A 22,956-nucleotide genomic window follows, 5' to 3' on the forward strand; every position below is an offset into this window, starting at 1 on the left:
TATGATTATATGGAGTAATGATATAGTAAAAAAAGCTAAATTGAATAACGTGAGACTTGATTTTAGGATGAAATCTAGGGTTAATATCTAATATTTTTTTTACTCGATTTCGGTGGATTTACAAGTTCCTCCAATAATAAAATTAGAAGGAAGCAAAAATGAAAGAAGATGGATTTTCGATGAAGAGAAATTAGAAGAATGAGAATAATTAAGCTAGTGCTGTGTATTAGTAGCGGTAGCGAAGAAAGTGGGCATGTGATTTCTAGCGATGACGACGACGGTGGCGATTGTTGCGGAAGGCGTATCGATATTCATGATTTTTGGATGTTCTTCGTAGAGAAAAGAGGAAGAGGAAGAGGAAGTAGGGTGTTTCCAGAAGGGAACAAGCAAATAAAATCAATGAGGTGAGGATGAGAAATAGAGTTAAGCCAAAGAGATAAGGTATCAGAGTATGACCATCAAGTCATCCCTAACTCAATTCTTGTAGCTTCTCTGTTTTGTTCTCCACTTGAGCTCATCCATTTTGCACGCTCAGATCTGAGCCGCTTTGCCTCCGTCCAAGCTAGACTTGAGCCGTCGAGCCATACTTAGTTCTTCTTTGCACGCCATCTTTTGACTTGATTTGTGCATTGTCGTTTCTTTGCACGCCATCTTTTGACTTGATTTGTGCATTGTCGTTTTTGGTGTTGCACAAATGTGATTCGGGAGAAAATTGGTAAAAAGATGAACATATGAATTTTCGAACTTTCCTTAATTTTTGGCAGCGTAATGACAAATTTTCTAATCTTTATGTTTTTTGGAAAAAAATATTTATGTAGCATATGTTATTGTAATTATAGTGGATTTAAGATTTAAGTAAACAATTGTATTTTTTAGATTGGGTAGGGGCATTTAAGAGATTAGTTAACTAATAATTTGCTATTCTCGATGATCACCCTGATTAAAAAGAAAGGACGGACCCAAAACTACCCTAATTTTGTCAAAGAGAGTAACCAAACACTTGGGAACTAGTTTTTGGGCTTCTCTTTATTTTTAAATTTCGTTTTAAAAAATTATTAACATATGATACAAATTACATTTTCCAAGGTAAGAAGTTTTAAATTTTGTATTCAAATTTAAAAATTTGAAAATTTTAAATACAAAGCCTAACATGTTTTCAAATGCAATAAAACATGTTCTCTTTCATATTTCATTAATATTTAACTTGGATTATGGAAAAGTAAACCGACTTTAATTAAAATACCACAAAAAACTTTGAGTATAGATCATCATCAAATGTTGAAATTTTAATGTCCATAGTAAACCAACCCTCTAATAAATGTAGATACATATCAATAGTCATTATATATAGAGAATGGTTCATTGAGAAGTGAATACATTAGTAAAGGTGGTTTGAATTGTTGCAATGGAATCAACAGCAGACTTTGTAAGCCAACTGATCCCCACTTTAACCCTATGCTCATCCGTTGGTAGTCTTATCAAGTATGCTATTTTTCTTGCTGCCAAAAAAATAAAAATTCATCATATTAACTTTATAAGTTGTTAAGTATGATATTAGTCTATATTTGGAGGTTGTTCTAAATCTGCACTATTATTCCTTAACTATTGCTTATCATATTCCATTTTTTAAACCCAATGGTTGAATTCTTAATCAAATTTCAAAAACAAAAACAAATTTTTTAAAGCTATTATTTTTGTTGTCAAAATTTGACTTGGTAGAGAGTAGATAACAAAGGAAGAAAGTTGGAGATGGTTGTTTAATTTTCAAGAACAAAATCAAAATGATTGTCAAATGAGCCTAAAAATTTCAAAGTCACTGTTACCTTAAAAGTGTATTCTAGCCTTAAAATAAGGTAAGACTACCTTAAAGCACTTTAGGACACTAAGAAAACACATCACTTCAAGTATAGAAAACTCTCCAGAGTATACAACTGAATATCAAAGTGACAAGTCATTTAAATACGATATTTCTGAGGATTTATAATAAAAAGTTTGGGCTAAAGATTTCTTCAAAGTAGTTTTTAATGTAACATTATGATCTAAAAGGTCTATGGAATTGTGTATACAAGTTGTTAGAATATTAGTTTTAGGGGTTGTTTCAAGTGTAGTATTATTCCACTAATCATAATGAACCTGCTTGAATCCTATAAGTAAAGGCTTATTGGCTCATTAATCAATTATCAAACTTAGATCTTTAAAGAGATGATATATACCTGCATGACCGATCGGACCTTCCAAGGTTAAACCTTCAATGAAACTTGGAGAAACTGATGCGTCATTTCTTCCCAAAGTCATCATCTCTCCTAAATTCTGATATCTACAAAAACAAATAAACAAATTACAGCAAAGTAAATACTACTCAACTTGCACATTTATCGACTTAACTTTATCTTCTTATTTTTTTATATTTTTCACATTTACGCAAGAACTCAATCTTCCCATCTATGTCTACTTTTTACATTTACCAAAAATTTCACTTTACTTTCCTAATTTACTTTTTACAATTCTCAAGGAATTCGACTTTACAATTCTACCTCAAACACAAGCTTACTAACTACAACATATTAACTCCATTTAGTGGGCCAAATGCCCCCAACTGTTTTTTTTGTCCCTGTTTAAAATATTTCAAACTACTTTAGATTCGCAAAACCTTTAAATTGTGATTTTAGAAAATAAAAGTACTTAATTTACTGCTGTTAAAAGTTTAACCAAATAAATTTTAAAAGAACACTTTTAAGACTGATTTGGAACGACTTTCAAGTCATTTTACAAACGCTTGAAAAGTAATTCCAAACAAGTACTTAGTCCCTATAAATACTGTCAAAGGCGTGTATTGGAAAAGAAAATATGTTCATGAAAGTTGAGAAAAGCTAATTTGGTACCAAGAGATCGAAATTTCGAACCTAAAGGGCAAAAGAGAACGGTTGTTGATAGCAGCCCAGAGATTCCAACCAACGAAGTCTGCTTGCTGGAAAGCAACCTGCTTGGAGAACAAGAAGAATATCTTTAACTTTGAAGAAAATGTATTAAAAAAAATGAAAACATAAAATAAAAGACAAACGTAAAGTAGGGAAAATTGAAGAAAGGCTATGGAAGCTGTTTGGATATTGGATAAACATGTGTTGTTTTATTGGTTCAAACTAGCTTCTCTCCACGAACACTTTTTTTTCTTTAAAAGGAAATAGAACTTACTGTGAGAAACAATTAAGAGAAAACAACAAAAAGCAAATACTTAAAACCTAACAAATCAATTACAGACAAGAAACTCAAAACTAGAGAACACATTCGAACCGTTTGGGACGAGGATTATGCAAGACTATAATAATCACCACTAGTTATAGTAAATTCTATTTAAAAATTCTCAATTAGCTACAGTAAAAACTATTTCAAGACACCCCATCTACTACTATTTGCTACAGTTTTACTATTTGACATTCATCATTTTACTACAGTATTTATTATTTCTTTCTTAACCTAAAATAATCTACCCAACAAACATATACTAATATAACCCAAACTAAAATAATATACAATTCAAATACAAACTTTTTAACTAAACTATAATAACTCACTCTTTACCCGAAACGTCACCTAACCTTTAAAGCCAGCCAACTTAAGACAATCCAGGAAAGGAAGGAAGTACTATAAGACCAAAAGTGAGAGGATCAAACAACAAAGCGAACCAACTTCTAAATTATGGCTGCCAAGCTTGTAAATAGTAGGAAGAAACATTTCTTAAGGTCAAAATGGTGAGGTTAGTCGAAAAACAAGAGAATTCTGTTAGGATACTTTTTAATAAAAACAAGATCTAAATTTATTATTATGTAACTGTTGAATGAGAAATTTTAAACTAATCACAAATTGCCCTGTCATTTACCAAACTAAGGATAAAAATACAAATAAATGAATTTGGACTAATTAAAATTTGACATGTGTCCCAAACTTAATTTCAAGGGGATCATAAATTTTATACTTGAGAGGTATAGAAAGAATTTTCCACAGTCAGAAGACTCTAATCCTAAAGTTGATCACACTTGAAGACGCAAGTTTCTTTAGATACAAACTTTCTTTTCTTCAAAACTTCAACTTCAAGAACATCACGTGCTTTGCTTTCTCCAATCAAGCACACATTCAAACACAGAAAATCAGCAGATCAACAAGCTAGAAGCTAATCCAAGAAAATCAACAAGCCAGAAGCTGATCCAAGCAGATCAAACAAGCTAGAGACTGGTCCAAGCAGATCAACCAGCCAGGCCAATTCAAGTCAATCATCAACAAGGCAAAAGTTGATCCAAGTAGATCAATAAGACAAATGTCAATCTTAGTTGGTCAACAAGCCAAAGGCCGATCCAAGTAGATCTACAATGAGAAGTTCATCTAAGTTGATCAACAAATGCAAGGTTGATCCAAGCTGATCAACAAGCTAGGAGTCGGTTCAAGGTGATCAACAATCAGACTAGAATGCTGAATCTATCTACTAACAATAAAACACACTCCTACTAATCATCTACTCATACTCTAATTTTTCTCTAATGTTATCTTGCAATACTGTGTGAACACATAAACAAATTTATATTATCCTGCATTGGAGTTGGACGTTAAAAGTAAATTTAGCACATATCTTATTAGTTTATCAATTGCTCAAATAAAACGTGAGACAAACATATATTATTGTCCCCTCAACTATATTATATCTGCATGTAATATTCTCAATAAAAAAAATAAGCATCCAAGTTTAATGCATCAGATCATGATTGCATTTCATACCTGTGCAGTGGCAGGAAGAGGTCGTCCGTTTGGATCTCTTAAGGCAGAGGAGTCACCAAGAGCAAATATTCGTGGATGACCCCTAACACGAAGAGTTTCGTCGGTTTCAGCTTGACCCCGACCATTAAGAGGAAGTTGCTTGCGGTAATTTTTAGAAGGTTCCAACGTTGGAAGAAGAGACTTTGATCCAACGGTCCATAATACTAAATCTGCTTCCAGAATGCGACCTTGAGATCCTCTTTCGGCAGGTTGAAGTTCCAACCTATACCTACTTGTAGCAAGATCTGGTTGAGTGCCTTGGCTTGGTCTGTTGTTTGCCTCTTCAGAGGTTTCTGCATCATCCACTCTTTGAATACTGCGGACGATGTAACCTAGGAGAAGTTCAACATTCCGAGATGATAGAACCTAACATGTATAGCAAGATAATGATATTTAATTTGTATCAAGATTTGTATAAAGATTATCACAAATATCAATTTAGGCACATATATGCTTCCAGAGGAAGGATAACAGCACAGGGAACAAACAATTTGGACTAGCTTGAAGCATATGAAGATATGACATTGAATGACCTATCGAGCATTTGATCTGATGGCAGTATTCTGTTTTCACAGACATTCAAAATAAAGTTCTTCATATATGTTTCTTTTTTTTTTTTTAAACGGAGACAAGGCGTTCTTCATATATGTTTGCCAGCATCAAATTCAAAAAATAAAAAATTGCTTTTAGAAGCAATTGGTTAGAGCTTCAGAAAGTATTAAGACGCTGTTTTTTACTTTAGATTTTATTCTCCATCTCCAGGTCACTGTATTCTTGGATATCAATCAAACTAAATACAATGAAATAGCTTAAAGAAATAATGATTTATTACTATTAACTAACAATATAAAAATATATTAAATTAAAATAAAATAAAATAAAAGGTTAAGCTAATAATTTAACCTAGAATACTATCTAAGGCGGTGTTTGGGGCAAGGAGTGAAGTTGTGAACTCCTAGGGCCCAAGCGGCAAGAGTTAATAAGTTATAAAATTGATGTTTTTTCATTGGAGAGCCAACAAATTCCTTGGGCTAAACAAGGAGGGAAGTTCAACTCCAAACTTTCCAACTCTGTGGCCCAAACGCTCCCAAAATGTTTTTTTAAACTTTAAAATTTCAAAGTTAGTGTATTCTAAAAATAAAATGCTAAAACCAGATTCTTTCAAACAAAATATTCTTTGAACCCAATAATCATTGAATTAAACCAGAATCTTTCCAAAAGACTATTATCATTGAATCAAAACTCACGAGCAAACAGGAAAAGAAAATAAGAATTTTCACAATGCACATAATGTAGCATCAGCTAGATTTTGGCAATTCTAGAAATCATTGAAGCAATTAATTCATAATTTGTTGTGTCAAAAAGTTCACTAGCTTACTTTAAGTGCGGCCTCTCTATTCCCTGGTGGAGCGGTAGGGCAAATCATGGTCTCCACGTTAATAGCTTGCACCAACCCTCTGTCTTGCAGCCTCTCAGATATTGTGGCGGCTAACTCAACGCCAGAGTAACCACAACCAACAATAGCCACCCGAATCAAGGATTTCTTATTGAAGTTAATCCTCTCCAGGATCTTTAACCGGCTGTCAACCCTCTGTAAAACAAGAAATACCAAAAAAGCATACAACTCAACAAATCACTTCAATACAAGTGATTTCAACTTCACTGAGGTACTCTTTTAGTTAACTCACTTGTGCATCCCAAAGAGTAGAGAAAGGTAAAGCGTATTCAGCAGCCCCAGGTACAAGATCAAGCTTAGCTTCAGCGCCCAAGGCAAGAACCAGCCTGACTGCCCAAGGTCCACAATAAAAATATGTTGAGACTAACTTTCAGTGCCAGCAACAACCAGAGGAAGACTAGGGCCTATTTGATAACCAATAGAATTTTTAGTTTTTGGTTTTGAAAGTTAAGCTTGTAAACATTGCTTCAACCTCTCGGCCATTGGATTTCTTTGTTAACTACTTTTAGAACTTAGAAGTATCTTCAAAATCCAAGCAACGTTTTGAAAACTAAAAAATAGGCTGATTTTAAAAACTTGATTTTGTTTATGAAATTTTTCTAAAGTCAAATACCTCCATTGGAAATCTGAAAATTACTGTAATGAAATTATGAGAAAACAAGCACAATATTAAAAAAAAAAAAAAAAACAAATGGTTATCAAATGAACCTTAATTAGCAATGTCAGATAGCAAGGATATATAAAAAAATACCAATCATATTCAATATGAAGGCCACTTTCGAGATACACAGTTCCACTACAGCTAGGATTTTTAGGATTGTTCGCATCATAATGATCACAGGGATCCACGAGTTTCACTTTGTCTTGAATAAACTGGATGCTAGTGTTTGCCAGCAGATCAGAAAAACGAGGTGCAATTTCCCATGCATCTACTTCTACATTTGATGAAACAATATATTTTAAATAAAACTGAGCAAAAGAACATTTTGTTAAAATCTAGTAAATCCTATTATAAAACAAGTTGAAAGACAGACCTCCAGATAGAAGTTCATACAGCATTGGCTTGAAAACAAAATGTTCAGACTGATCAACAAGAACCACCTGGTTCCATTCCAATAAGATTAAAGAAATATCAGAACTGAAGATTATTAACCTCAAGTAGCTTAAAATTACTTTCCTGATGCTCCATTATGGACTAGAATATTTATGGAAAGATTACGAGAATATTCTCCCTAATTCCTAAATCTTTTCCTTTTTTATTCCCTTGTATATTCTATTTATTCTCTCTTGTACCTATTGTATTATTTATTAGAAAAATAATAAAACTAAGAACATCGTGGTTTTTCTCCCAGTTCTTGGGTTTCCACGTAAGCCTTGATTTCGTGTTTATTGCTTTCAATATGGTATCAAAGCAAAGCAACAACAAAACCCTAGAAAACACCCAGACCAAACAAAAAGCCGCCACCGCCATGAAAAAACTACCCCAAAGGAATCAGAAACCACCGATCTATCCAATGGGCCAACCCTCGCCGCCGTCCGCTCAACCGTCCAGCCAGAAACCGCTACACGCGCCGCCACCTGTTCATCTCACCACCCATCCCATCTGCTTCTAGGCGCCGTCACCTGTTCAACCATCTCACCCTTCCGGTAATCCGCCGCCGGACAGCAACATGCAAAACTGTCAAATTTGTACAGGAGTGCAGATTTGTCTGTCAACCCTGTACAGCAACCTTTCTTCCATGGGAACGGGGCTGACCAACTCCATGACAGATTGGGGATTGAAGCGGGCGAGTCATTGGCACCCTCCGGTTATGGACAGCCATATGTTTGTGGTCCCGAGATTAACCAAACCTACAACGGAGTTGTTTCTGAAGTTGGTGCACCCTCTAAATCGACCGATCTACCGATGTATTCAAAGAACCCGGTAACTTCGCTCCCTAATGTACCTTCAAACTATATAACCAACTCTGCTGCCCTTAGTGCTCGATTCTTGACCCACGATAATGAGAAGAATAGTGGGAAGCCAATCCTCGTATGTGAGCACTGCAAAAAACAATGGCACACCAAGGATCAGTGTTGGAAACTCCACGGTCGGCCCCCAAGAGGTAACAAACGTTCCTCCAACGAGCAACAGAACTCAGAGCGTACCGATGTTAGGAAGATTGCCAATACCTCTCACTCAACTAGACCTACTGCTAGCCAGACTAGCCCTCCTACTCTAGGCGCCATTGCTCAGTCAGCTATGCTTCAGTCCCTTGGTCTTATTGGTGTTGATGGGAAGAATCCCTGGATTTTGAACTTGGGGGCCACAAATCACTTGATAGGTTTTTCATAGCACTTTGTCTCTTATACCCCTGCGCCAGTAATGAGAAAATCAGGATAGCATATGGCTCTTTAGCCCCGATTGTTGGCAGAGGACAAATAACTCTCTTTGACGGTTTTTCTCTCCAGAATGTTTTGCATGTGCCTAAGCTTTCTTACAATTTTTTATCTATTAGTAAGAACACTCGTGCGTTGCACTGTAAAGCTACTTTCTTACCTAAATCTGTTTGTTTTTAGGACTTGAGTTTGGGGAGGACGATTGGCACTGCCCGACATGGCAGGGGACTTTACATCCTTGATGATGATACCTCCGGTAATAGTATCTCTAGGACTAGTTTACTGTCTTCCTATTTTAGCACTTCTGAACATGACTTTATGTGTGACATTTTCGGTTGGGTCACCCAAACTTTACTTATATAAAATATTTGTTTCCCCATCTTTTTCCTAAAATCGATGTCTCCTCATATCTTGTGATGTGTGCATTCGGGCAAAACAACATCGGGTTTCTTTTCTCTCACAACCATATAAACCCACACAATGGTTTACCCTTATCCATAGTGACATTTGGGGTCCCTCCAAGGTCACCACCTCATCTGAGAAACGGTGATTTGTAACTTACATTGATGATCATACCCATCTTACCTGGATCTACCTTATCACCAATAAATCTAAGGTTTCCTCTACTTTCAAAATTTTTATCACACCATTGAAACACAATTCCATCAAAAAATTGCTATTTTTAGAATTGATAATGGTCTGGAATTCCAAAACCATAACCTTAGTGAATTTCTAGCCTCCAAGGAGATTGTTCACCAAAACTCATGCGCCTACACTCCTCAATAAAATAGAGTGGCTGAGCGAAAAACCGTCACCTTCTGGAAGTAGCCCGTTCTCTTATGCTAGCCATTTCCCTTCCTTCATACTTACGGGGATATGCTATTCTTACAACAACTCATTTAATCAATAGAATGCCTTCTCGTATTCTCCACCTTCAAACTCCTTTAGATTGTCTTAAGAAGTCCTATCCCTCTACTTGTCTTGTTTCAGAGATACCTTCTTTGAATCTAAAGAAATACTCCGTGTCTCAGAGAATATACACCGTTGATTTGCTAACCAAGACAGGTATGTTGGGATGTCGCCCTGCTGATACGCCTATTGAATTCAATTGTAAACTTGGAAACTCTGATGATCAAGTTCCAGTTGATAAAGAACAATATCAGCGCCTCGTTGGTAAATTGATTTACTTATCTCATACTCGTCCTGATATTTCCTTTGTTGTGAGTGTTGTTAGCCAGTTTATGCAGGCTCCTTATGAGAAACACATGAAAGCTGTCAACAAAATTCTGAGATACTTGAAAACAACACCTGGTAAAGGACTTATGTTTAGAAAAAAAGACAGAAAGACCATTGAGGCATATACGGATGCGGATCAGGCAAGATGTGTTGACAAAAAGTCTACTTCCGGTTATTGTAACTTTGTTTGAGGCAATCTTGTAACTTGGAGGAGTAAGAAGCAAAATGTTGTGGCCAGGAGCAGCGCTGAGGCCGAATACGGAGCTATGAGTCTAAGAATATGTGAGGAAATTTGGCTCCAGAAAGTCCTGTTAAATCTTCATCAAGAATGTGAGACACGATTGAAGCTTTTATGTGATAATAAAGCCGCTATTAGTATTGCTAACAACCCTGTTCAACATGATAGAACTAAACATGTTGAAATTGATCGGCATTTCATCAAAGAAAGACTTGACAGTGGGAGCATATCCATTCCGTACCTCCCTTCGAGTCAACAGGTTGCTGATGTTCTTACCAAGGGGCTTCTCATACAAAACTTCGACTTTTGTGTTAGCAAGTTGGGCGCCATTGATATTTACGTCTCAACTTGAGGGGGAGTGTTAGAGTCTTAGAATATTTATGGAAAGATTATGGGAATATTTTCCCTAATTCCTAAATCTTTTCTTTTTTTATTCCCTTATATATTCTATTTATTCTCCCTTGTACCTGTTGTATTATTTATAATTTATTAGAAAAATAATAAAACTAAAAACATCGTAACTCCCGGTTCTTGAGTTTCCACTTAAGCTTTGGTTTCGTGTTTATTGCTTTCAATAGATGCAAAGTAGACTAACAACATCCTTATGTGGATTGTAAAAATAGTAGTTTAAATTCTTCAGATGTACTGCCAAGAAAACTTCTTTCTAAGACTCATGACCTCAATTTGTCTATTATGTGGCCCAAGTTCGAAAAGTCTAAATCACTTACTATTTTATTGTTCCTATGCCCTCTCTTGCTGGCATAAAATTTTTGGAAGCTTCAACATTCTTAGTTTTTCTCAAATAAATCAGTACAATTTGCTGCAGCTGCCAATTGGCCCTTGTCTCCCTCCTCGTCCTCTTTTATTATGGATCATACTGTTAAGGCTGTTAACTCAGAGTTATGGTTCAACAAAAACCAAAGTGTTTTTGAAAGAAAGCATCGCTGATGAATTGATTGTTTTTGAAATATCTCACTTGAAGGCCTCTCTCTGGTATTCCCATTCCAAACTCTTCGGGGGATTTTCTTTGCAAGATATTAATTTGAATTGGGCTGCCTAAATTTTTCCTTAATTCTATTTTCAGTTCTATGTTTGGACTTTGTGGTTGTATTCTCCCTTTTGCCTTTTGATTCTTCTGTCTTATAGGTTTACATTTTGTAATCTGTTAATTTAGTTGTATTTATTCTTTTTTCTACATTAATGAAAAGACCAAAAGAAATAATAAATAGACAATAAAAAAATAAACTTCCCAGATGTTAAACAGAAAATTCTATTTTCCTCAATCCTTCTTTTTCTTTGGGAGGGGGTGGTTACTGATTACTGAATATAAAGTGCCAATAAGAATAGAGAATGATACTCTTTACAAATTTCAGAAGTGAAGAAAATGATATGTTGAAACTTTGAGCTTCCACAACATATAAATTCTTTCTATAAATATTGCAGTTACTCATTGCTAGAAAACTGAAAGATATGCTTTTCACGTCAAAAACATTTCAGCAACAAAAGCAATATATTAAAGAAGCTAGAGAAGGGGAAAATCAATTCGTTTCTGTTTATAGTGTATTTACTCATTTGCTCATATTTCATAACTTTTTTGACTTATTGGAAAGAGAAATAATAAGAGAGACATGGAGAGATATGACATGATAGAAACTAATATGACCCGTATATGGACAGAAACAAAAGTAAACGAAAATTACCTGAGGCTTCTTATTATCTGGCCAGAAAAGAGATTCAAGTCTCAGAGCAGTATACAATCCTCCAAAACCTCCACCTAGGATGCATACTCTTGGCTTCTGTGAATGCAAGAGTAGATTACAATGGAGCACTTTGGCTTAATCTAATTGACATTCAATTTAAAGAATTTCTATAAAGCACAAAAAGATATTACACCTCTCTTTTGAAAATACACCTAAAGGAAGAAACGGCAAGGTTAAATGCTTCCTTGTAGGCATCAGCCACTAGACCTTTTTGTAAATGTAATTTTGGCCTGGTTTTGTTATATTCTTTTATAGTTCTCAATGAAGTTTCAATTCATCCTGCCCCCTCCCCTCCAAAAAGAAAATAACAAAATAAAATAAAATAAAAATAATTACTTTGACTCATGACTCGCAACATTCCAGTCCCCCTTTATCTGACTGTTAACCAAATCCTATTAAATTTTACTGTACAAAACATATTATTTGTAATAGACAGTACTTAACAGGTGTAACTAAGCTAGTAACTGGCAGATAAACTGATGCAGGCCAAAGTACTGTAACAAAACTACATACAATTTAGGTAACACTTAAGAAATAGATATTCTGTAACAAAACTACATACAATTTAGGTAACTCTTAAGAAATAGATATTCTTTCTTTGTTTTCATAAATGAACTAGTATAATCTCACAAACAGTAGGTCTGACTTTCATTTGCTTGAACTCTGAGATAGTAAATGGCTTCTTGAATAGCGTGCTATTACAACAGAGCATATTATTGACATGGGCTGATATCTTACGTAAAAAAATGCAAATATAGTAGAAGTTGCACCAACTCAAGTTCCAGACTCTCAGAATATACAAGCAAGATGCTTTATATATCCAGAACACTGACCTTGTAGTCTGGCCAGGCATAGAAATGCTTAGCCAATTCACTTTCAGATATCTCTGCAACGCCTCCATTGTTATTTGATGAACTAGAAACAGCACATCTTATCCCTTTACCTCGAGAACTTGAAAACCGACACGAATTGGTTCCAAGTCTTCCTGAAGAACCTGGAAAAAGTTTTCCAGATCCCCCTGATGCACCTGCAACTACAGCCATACAAAAGACAAGCATCAGCATTGAAAAATCACCATGACTTGAAACCATAGATTTCCACCGCTTTCTTTGGAGAAAATGTCCAGGTGATGCAGCCCATTTGAAGTGAAACATTTACATGTATGGGACCATAAGCGTCCGCAATTTGCAGAAACCATAATGGAAAGACTTGTTTGAGGGAAGCATGCATATAATTTTGTTGATAATAAACAGGATCCTTGGAAATCCATTTTGTAGGTAAAGTGGGTTTGAAAAGAGAGAGAGAGAAAGAAAGAGAACGTACAATTGAGGGGTCCGAGGGAGACAGATAAAGAGAATGCGATTGGCGCCATGGATGAGTGCAACAATTAATCAGAAATGAGGATTTGTTCTTCTTATCGTAATCATATTCAGAACCAACAACTTGGTGAAGAATCAAGAGAGGAAGGGAAGGTCTGGAAAGTGGTGGTTCTAAGTCCACGTAGCGTTTGGGCACATGGACCAACAATTGCAATTCCCTCCCTTTCTCTTTTTTCTTTTTTCTTTTTACTTTTTACTTTTTACCGAAAAAGCAGCTCTCCAAAATAGCAAAAATAATCGTTGTTTAGAGTTGATCCATCATTTTTTTTTCAACTTCTTTTGTATATGATAGTTTAAATTATTAAATTTGAGTAGTCAAGTCTAAACGATTTTTCTAAATAAAAAAAATTGTACTAGCTCTGCTATCATTTAGATTTGACACGATCATTTATATTTGTATAGTATGATTGTTTAGATTTGACTACTAAAATCTAATTGATTTTTTAAAGATTTTTTTGTACAAAATAGTTTAGATTAGATTATTTTTTATAACGATCATTTAAATTTGACTATCTAATATATAACCATTTTTTCACAATCTTTTATATTTGATACACAATCTTAAACAACCAAATTACAGTTTGAAAAAAATAAAATATAAAATGACAATGGAAAGGAACAAAAATGTTTAAAATAATTGCATAAGAAGAAGAGGAGGAGAAAAAAAGACATGAAAAGGAAAGGAAAACCTGTAATATTTAAACAAAATGATCAATTTCATTAACTTTGTCATTTTGTTAAACGAGGTAAATATGTTGTCAATTTGTTATATTTATAAAAATTAACCTTTCTTCTTTTTTGAAATGAGAATGATTGGCGATTTGAATATGCTACTTGCACGGGTGTTAAAAAAAATCCTTAAAACTGAACCGAATCGTGTGTCTACTAATATAGGGGGTTTGTGGGTATGTCACTCATATTTAATATTTTTCACATAAACTCTTAATTAAAGTTTTTAATTATTTTTTTATTCCACATTTGCTCTGACAAAATCAATTGAAAGAGAGAGAAACGATGGAGGTAAGTGAGAGTTGGCTCTCATATGATGTGGATCAGTGCTAGTGGGTAAAAGAGAGATGTTGGGAGAAAGAAAGATAGCAAGAATCAAACAACTTATGACATGCGACCAAATGTGCGACGGCCAATGGAGGTCAGCGGTGGGCGATAGACAAAGTGGAGGAGTGTTGGTTGGGTTGGGATTCATGTCCAAAATCTCTTACTTGGTATCATTTATATTTGTAAAAATTAATTGTTTGTCTTGCACTACGTAATCTAATAAATTAAAGATCCATGGTTATTTAACAAGGGCTTGAACAGTATGTGTGGTAGACGTGTAGTTGAATCATGTTCAAGTAATAATCTAAAAGTATGGTGCAACTGGGTTAGCTTGACTCGATTTTAGTGAAAGACTGAAGTCAAACTAACAAAACACGACGAAGAATATGCATAACAAAGTCAATCAGTTTTTCTGAAGAAAAAAAACTACGTCAATGTGGTTCAACGTTCGTCAACCGAATCTTGTGAAATGGGGTGCACAAATTAAGTTGCGTGTATACATCTTGTGTCATGGTCGCACTTTCGTAAGTGTCTCGAAGCGATCATGCGACATTTGTTCCCACACGAGAACAAGTTAGCCAAATCAAATCTAAATAATCAATGGCACAATAGATGTATTTTGCAACGTACACCCCTTTTCTTGGGAAAAATGTTTTAGAAAATGGGTTTAGAGGAAAAGGTTTTCGCAAACGTTTGAAAGCATGTTCGAGAAAAAAAAATGTCATCGTTATAAGGCTATAAGCAATATGGGACAACAATAGTTTTATATCTTATAACTCGTAGGTATAAAGGTATCTTAACATCATGTAGTATATTATAAACCAAAAGAGATGTGAGAAGCTTGCATATACTAATGTGCGAGCTGTCACTTACAAAAAAAATATAGAGAAACTAAAATACAATGAAAACAACCGTAAAAGGTATCGGAGTGGTATGTGGCCACAGACAACATGCCTTGGACAAGTATGACCATGACATTCTCTCCCACCTAATTGGTTGCGTCCTTGTCAACTGACTTTGTTTGAACTTAACCATTTGTTGAGCATCATCCTTGAGGTTTTCAGCGTTGTTTCAACTGATTTCTTCGTTAGGGAGGCCTTTCCACTTCACTAGAAATGTTTTCAATTCGTGTCTTGGTCTTGTAACACGGTACATTGTCTCTGAAAATATTTCTTCAATGTGTCCTTCATAGTGACGGTCGAATGACTTAAAGTGTTCCGTTGCTCATCTTTCAAGTCGAGATGGTAGGGTTTCATATTAATTACGTAGATGACTAGGTGAATCTTCATCTGTCACACCTCCTCTCTAAACCCTAATATAGCCCCAAAAGAGTGTGAGAGGGTTAACAAGCATTGTCATGTTTTGACAACACTCTCTAACCAACCTGAATTCACTTAATCAATAGTTACAACACTAACATTGCATGCTAGAAAGGAACAACGCAAGCTAAATGTTTTACTAACAACTTGAACTACTAACTACAACCCTTGGCAGATACTCAGCAGAAACAACTTACTGCCTACAACTTGAAACTCGTGTCAAAAACTTAAACATGTTAACTATAAAAATAAAATAACCTCAACTTACAAATAGTGATAAGTAGCTATAGTGCAGACTCGACATGATGATCACTACCAGCAAAGTGAGAAAAAATTTGAAAGGACGAGTCTTAAAAATTCAGTGGTGACGATTTTATAAAACATGATTTTCTAAATAGTTATCTATAAAGCTTTAGAATTTAGAAACATTAAAACAATTAAATGACATTTTATAAACATGTAGCTTGAAGCTTACAAACATTTGAAATACATATACTTGATCATTAATCTATAACTTGTCCAAAATACAAAACATGGGTGTTAGTGCACCTCACACCATCACTATGCAATTCTCTCATCATAGGCATAGTTCTAACTATAACTTTCTCTACATAGGCACAATGAATTGTACTTTTATTGATGTACAAGAAACATAGGCTCGTTAGCCTTTACATCAGTAACAGAAAACCACCATGTGCACATAAATTGGTTATAGAGAATAACATAGAACATACAAGCATAGATGTAGAAACTGAATTCCTACAACATTATTTTTCAGTTTTCTGTTATTTTTCTTTATCTCTGTAAACACCTATAAATATAAAGGTATCTTTAAAAAAATTATCTAAGTTTTTACATACATTTCTTTAGATACAAAAAAAAAAAAAAAAAAAGAGAGAACAAAAAAACCATTATACTCATCTTTAAACATAAGGAAAGAGATCCTTACGGTGGATGTAGGCATTCTTTGGCCGAACCATGTAAATCTTGTAGTCTTCTCCTTCTTTTGCTTCATCTTCAACAATTACTTTGTGCAATCTACTCCATTCAAATCAAAACACCATAAAGAAAAATTTAGGGTTTGCAAAGGCAAAGAGTAAAGAAAACCAAGACTAAAGAAAAGGTATTTTCATTTTTCTTTTCCCTTTCTTTAGTTTTCTTTTCTTTCGATAAATGCAGGAAGTTTTGCAAAGGGATCTTACCTCGTCCACGTGTACAGCAATAAACAAGAAGAGACGTGGTTGCTTCCCCTCCAAGCTTTACACATCAAGCTATCTTGCACTTGGAATTAGGCCTAAAATCAAATTTAAAATAAAGCCCAACAAATTGGTATCAAAGCGAATCTTAATTTTTTCAAGAAATTCAATCTTTGAGAATTAAAGAAAACAACAAACTTTAGAATGGCAGTGGCAAGAGTAGAAATCGAGAAGTTTGATGGAAAGGGAGATTTTGCCTTATGGAAGGCAAAAGGCAAGACTTTGCTAGGTTAGTAAAAGACTCATAAAGCCCTTTAAGATTCTTCAAAACTTCTAACAACACTCACAACATTACAAAGAGAAGAAATGGAGTTAAATGCCTATGGTACACTAATCATAAATCTCAGTGACAATGTTATAAGACAAGTATTAGAAGAAGAGACATCATATAAAATTTTTAAGCAATTAGAAATTTATATGTCACTAAAGATCTCCCTGATAAAATGTACCTAAGGGAGAAATTCTTCACATACAAAATGGATCCCTAAAAAACCTTGACATACAACATAGATGAGTTCAAGAAAATAGTTTCAAATTTTAAAAGTCTTGAAGATAAACTCAGTGATGAAAATGAGGCTTATGTTCTCCTAAATTCTCTACCTGAAGCTTACAAAGATGTGAAAAATGCACTTAAATATGACAGAGACTCAATTAAAACATAAGTTATTATTTGAACCCTTAGAACTAGAGAATTAGAAATTTAGTCATCACAAAAAGAGCATGACATTGGAGACAATTTATTTGTCAAAGGAAAATCTTAAGATAATCAATGGAAAAACAACAGCAAACCTTTTTCAAATGAGGAAAAGAAAGCAAAACTGAAGAAGAAATGTAAGTATTGCAAAAGAAGGGGCATCTAATCCAAGATTGCTTTTTCCTTAAGAAAAAGAATCAAGAGAAATAAAATATCAAAGGGAAAGCAATTTGAAGCCTCTATAGTAGAAAATTCATATATCTATACTGATGCTTTGGCATCAACTTAAGACCAAGTCAATCATGTTTACTGGTAAACATGATTGGGTTCTAGATTCCGGATGCACCTACCATATGACACCTTTTAGAGCTTGGTTCAACACATATAAAGAAATTAATGGAGAGTCGGTTTTCATGGAGAACAATGAGGCATGTTACATTGCTGGAATTGGATCAGTCACCATGAAATTAAAAGATGGAACTGTGAAACTTCTCATAAATGTTAGACATGTTTCTCACCTTAAAAGGAACCTTATTTCTCTAGGAATTGTAGACTCTTTAAGGTGTGAATACAAAGGAAAATGTGGAGTTTTTCAGGTTTGTATGGACTCTAGAGTAGTGTTGGTTGGAAAAAAGGTAAATGATCTTTTTATAATTAAATGGGTTGAAATGTTAAAGGATGCTAATGTTGTTTCTGCTCTAAATCTAACCGAGGCTAACCTTTGACACAAAAGAGTATCTCACATCAGCCAAAAGGAGCTCGAGCCACTATCTAAACAAGGCATCCTACGTCAAGAAATCAGCAGTAAGTTGTCTTTCTATGAACACTGTGTGCTAGACAAAGCAAGGAAACAAAGCTTCATCAAAGCACAACATACAACCAAAGGAATCCTATACTACATCCATTCGAATCTAGGGGGTCCAGCCTCAACTCCAAGCCTAAGTGGTTGAAGGTACATCTTATCCTTTATTGATGATTTTTCTAGAAAATGTTGGATTTATATTCTGAAAACAAAAGATCAAGTTTTTGAAAATTTTAAAGAATGAAAACTATTGATAGAAAAATAAATTGATAAGGAAATTTAGTACCTTAGAACCGACAATGGTTTGGAGTTTTGTGGAGAGGTTTTTAATATTTTTTGTAGGGAAAATAATATCACAAGACATAAAACAGTGAGATACACACCTCAACATAATGGGGTGACAGAAAGACTCAACAGAACAATCATGGAAAGAGTAAGATGTCTACTGTCAGATGCTATCCTAGAAGAAAAATTTTAGGCTGAAGTTGTTGCATATGCTATGTACATGCTGAACAGAAGCCCTCATACCTCTTTAGAGTTCTTAACACCCGAGGAGAAATGGTCCAAACACCCTCCAAATCTAAATGATCTCAAGGTGTTTGGATGTGTAGGGTGTGTCCATCAAAACCAAGGGAAACTAAAGGCAAGAGCTATTAAATGCATGTTTATTGGCTTCACAGAAAGAGTAAAGGGCTTCAAATGTGGCACTCCACTGAAAAAGAAGCACTCCACTGAAAAAGAAATTTATAATCAGTAGGGATGTTCATTTCAGAGAAATTAGATTTTTATGCAAGAGAAAGGTAATCTTGAAGAAAACCTAGTGCCACAGAAACTTATATTACTCAATTTAAGGTGGAGAATATTAGAAATAATGCACAATCTACTGAGGGAACTACTGTTACTGATGAAGAACAAGTAGAGAACATAAGTGGAAAACAAACTGAAATAGTTGAAGAACAACCTAACTTGAGTCAATACTCTCTAGCAAGAGATAGACAAAGAAGAGTAATTGTTCCTCCAACCAGGTATGTTGAAACTAACTATATGAATCTTGTTCTAAATGCTATTGTAGCTTTTAATGATCATGAACCAAGTTTCTTTGAGGAAGCTGTAAATAGCAGTGATGCTAGATCATGGATTGAAGCTATGAATGAAGAAATAAATTCACTAAATGTGAATGATACCTGGACTCTAGCTTCTCTACCTAAAGGATGTAAACCAATAGCATCTAAATGGATCTATAAACTCAAGGAGGAAATTAAAAAATACTCACAACTGAGGTACAAGGCAAGGCTGGTAGCAAAGAGTTTCACTTAAAGAGAAGGTATAGACTATTCTGAAATTTTCTCTCATGTTGTTAAATTGACTTCTATTAGACTTCTTCTATCCTTAGTTGCTCAAAACAATCTTGAGTTGGACCAACTTGATGTTAAGACAACATTTCTTCATTGTTATCTAGATGAAACTATTTACATGGTTGAACCCAACGGTTTTGAGGTTCAAGGTAAGGAAGATCTCTATTGCTTATTAAAGAAGTCAATCTATGGGTTGAAGCAATCACCAAGGTGTTGGTATAAAAGATTTGATGATTTTATAGCTAGTTTGGATTTTCAAAGAAGTTCATATGATATGTGTGTCTATATACACTCAACAACCTATAAGGAAAAGGTTTATTTGTTATTCTATGTTGATGATATGCTCCTTACCAGAAGCTCTAAAGAAGATTTAGTTCATGTCCAAAATCTTTTAAGTAAAGAATGTGATATGAAAGACATAGGGAAATCAAGGAAGATCCTAGGGATTGACATCACTAGAGATAGAGACTAGTCTATATTAAGCATCAATCAATCAACCTACTGTGAGAAGGAAATCAGGAGATTTAACCTCACTAGTGCTAGTCCAGTAACTCTCCCTATTGCACAACACTTTAAACCATCAGGTGCAAATTCTCCTAGTGATACAAACATTGAACACAAACAACAAATGGAGAATGTGTCTTATACATCCAAGCAGTGGGAAGTCTAATGTACTTAATGATCTCTAAAAGACCTGACTTATTCTATTCAGCAAATCTAGCTAGTAGATACATGGCTAATCTTGGAAAAAGACATTGGAAAGCAACTAAATGGATATTAAGATATCTAATTTGGTCTAAGTATGTGAAATTAATCTACCAAAAGGCCACAAAATCAGATCTAGAACTATTTGGCTATGTGGATTATGACTGTGTCGGTGAAAGTGATAAGAGAATAAGCCTAACAAGATATGTTTTTCTCTATGGTCCTAATCTAATCAGTTGGAAAGAAACCCTAATATCTATTGTTGCTCTCTCAACCACAGAAGCAGAATACACAGTTTTATCTGAAGCAGTAGAAGAGGGATTATAGCTTAAAGGACTAATGAAGGATTTTAGAATCAAACAGTCAATTGTAAAAATTTATTATGATAACCATTAACCTATCCAAAAAGCCACAATACCATAGTAGAACAAAATACATAGATATAAAATTCCACTTCATTCGAGAAAAAATCGAAGGAGGAGAAATAGAAGTTCTGAAGGTTCAAACCTCTGCAAAATGTTGCCGACATGCTCACCAAGTTGTTTCAAAGTTGAAGCTCCTGAAATGCTTAGAACTGGTAGGTTTCGACTTACGTGAAAAAGGATGATAAAGTCAAAAGGTTGGAAGGATCTCTAAAACTATTACAGGTAGGATTCAAGGTGGAGATTTGTAGAAACTGAATTCCAATAACATTATTTTTCAGTTTTCTGTTATTTTTCTTTATCTATGTAAACACCTATAAATATAAAGGTGTATTAAAAAAAATGATTTAAGTTTTTACATACATTTCTTTAGATACAGAAAAAAGAAAAAGAGAACTAAAAATCCATTGTACTCATATTTAAACATAAGGAAAGAGATCCTTCCCATGGATGTAAGCATTCTTTGGCTGAACCACGTAAATCTTGTAGTCTTCTCCTTCTTCCCCTTCAATTCAACAATTACATTGTGAAATATAATCCATTCAAATCAAAACACCATAAAGAAAAATTTAGGGTTTGCAAAGGCAGAGAGTAAAAAAAACCAAGAGTAAAGAAAAAGTATTTTCATTTATTTTCCTTTCTTTCTTTAGTTCTCTTTTCTTTTGATAAGTGTAGGAAGTAAAAGCAAAGGGATCTTACCTCGTCCACATGTACGACAACAAACAAGAAGAGACGTGGCTGCTTCTCCTCCAAGCTTTACACTACAAGTTGTCTTGCACTTGAAATTGAACCTAAACTCAAATTTAAAATAAAGCTCAACAATAGATTTATGAAAACATACTTGAAATCTTAGCTTGAACACATGTTTACTTTAAATCTCATTAAAATCTAGCTTTTAGATCTCATATTCATAAGATATGCTTGAAAATAATTTATAAATCGTGCTTAACAGGTCTTAAAGTGGTACTTTTAAATTTATACTTTTGTAAATCATTTACTAAATCAGCAAAGTATCATTTAGCATCTCAAAGAATGTAAGAAAAATATTAGCTTAAATTCATGTTCATAAATAAACATAGAAATTCAGTTGTCACTCACAAATGTGTGGCTCAATGCTTGTTTTGTAATTTAATTACAAAGTCAATTCATGAATTACTAAGTATGCAACTAAATCGGTGACTAGGCTAGGGTCATGCGATAAAAGGGACACAATCCGGCCTACGCATTGCTAACTTCATTAATCTAGCGTTTGAGTACAAGTTTTCCTCCCTCTTGCCTAAGTGTAGTGATGAGAGAGGTTTTCTAGATAACCTTAGGTCGAACACAGTGAATTGGCAATCCTAATAGGCTAATCATGTTTTCTAAACTCATGTGGTATCTATATAGTATATTAATATGCACAGTAAAATTTTTCTATGTATTTACACTAAGTGCGAAGGAGCAACAAGATGGAAATGACGATGAAATGAATTAAAACATGAACTCAGATATTAGGTGGTGAGATGTAGGAATATTTACTAATTAAGTATAAAGCAATGATAATTAATGTGTCGAGACGAGTACGATCATCATTTATTAACTTTAGATTTAAAACACACAACCTCTTCGTGCTTTTGTCATACTTGCTCGCCTTTCGGGACCTAAATATTTAAATTTAAGAGATGATTTGTATCTAATCTTTATGAATTAATTATAAGCAACTCATCCTATATTAAGGCAAACAACCTCTTGGTGCCTTCGTCGTACACTCTCACATTTCAAATATGTATGCTAAGGATAAGTTCAGTGAAAAGATTGCATTGCTAAAATCCTTTCACCACTTGTTTAGCTAAATGCAGGTCATCACGTGGCAAGTGACAACAATTAACACTTTGTCTTTTCTCTCGAATAAGACAAAGTATTAATGGCTGCATTTAACTAAACAAGACTAACATCGTAGATATTCAGATTCCCTAGCATTATCTATGCCTTATATTATTTACCCATAATTACTTCAACGTACCTGAGATGGTGAGATAAGAAAATGAGAGAATGAAAGTAGAAATACATTGTATTTATAACTAAATAGACCTTTAAGCCACAAAGCTTTCATT

At 34.3% G+C, this 22,956-nt stretch overlaps 1 protein-coding gene and 1 long non-coding RNA gene across 3 annotated transcripts; both read right to left on the bottom strand.

Annotated features, from left to right (window-relative positions):
- Window positions 1-1,212: 1,212 nt before the first annotated feature.
- On the bottom strand, window positions 1,213-13,382 carry LOC101223053 (alternative NAD(P)H-ubiquinone oxidoreductase C1, chloroplastic/mitochondrial). 2 transcript variants are annotated; one of them, XM_004146366.3, is made up of 11 exons: window positions 13,199-13,382; window positions 12,709-12,908; window positions 11,816-11,911; window positions 7,297-7,363; window positions 7,014-7,197; window positions 6,495-6,588; window positions 6,185-6,397; window positions 4,768-5,172; window positions 2,904-2,980; window positions 2,214-2,317; window positions 1,213-1,499 (listed from the first exon to the last, which is right to left on the bottom strand). In XM_004146366.3, the coding sequence occupies exons 1-11, from the start codon at window positions 13,245-13,247 to the stop codon at window positions 1,360-1,362; spliced, it is 1,629 nt and encodes a 542-aa protein (XP_004146414.1). In that variant the 5' UTR covers window positions 13,248-13,382; the 3' UTR covers window positions 1,213-1,359. The 2 variants fall into 2 exon arrangements, with proteins under 2 accessions (XP_004146414.1, XP_011653891.1); XM_011655589.2 differs by lacking the exon at window positions 13,199-13,382 and having other exon boundaries at window positions 12,709-13,170.
- Window positions 13,383-15,058: 1,676 nt separating this feature from the next.
- Window positions 15,059-21,516, bottom strand: LOC116403262. The gene is made up of 4 exons (XR_004215928.1): window positions 20,949-21,516; window positions 16,832-16,923; window positions 16,579-16,667; window positions 15,059-15,622 (listed from the first exon to the last, which is right to left on the bottom strand). It is a non-coding gene; the product is annotated as an uncharacterized LOC116403262 (long non-coding RNA).
- Window positions 21,517-22,956: the final 1,440 nt, after the last annotated feature.

The sequence above is a fragment of the Cucumis sativus genome, chromosome 4 (genome assembly GCF_000004075.3).
Source record: "Cucumis sativus cultivar 9930 chromosome 4, Cucumber_9930_V3, whole genome shotgun sequence".
Lineage (NCBI taxonomy): Eukaryota > Viridiplantae > Streptophyta > Magnoliopsida > Cucurbitales > Cucurbitaceae > Cucumis > Cucumis sativus.

Excerpts from the sequence above, each read along its gene's own strand:
- LOC101223053 (XM_011655589.2), bottom strand. The coding sequence starts at position 13,029 with ATGTTTCACTTCAAATGGGCTGCATCACCTGGACATTTTCTCCAAAGA. Across the intron at positions 11,912-12,708 it reads ATGCCTGGCCAGACTACAAG|AAGCCAAGAGTATGCATCCT; the intron begins GTCAGTGTTCTG and ends TTGCATTCACAG. Across the intron at positions 2,318-2,903 it reads CGTTCTCTTTTGCCCTTTAG|ATATCAGAATTTAGGAGAGA; the intron begins GTTCGAAATTTC and ends TTGTTTTTGTAG.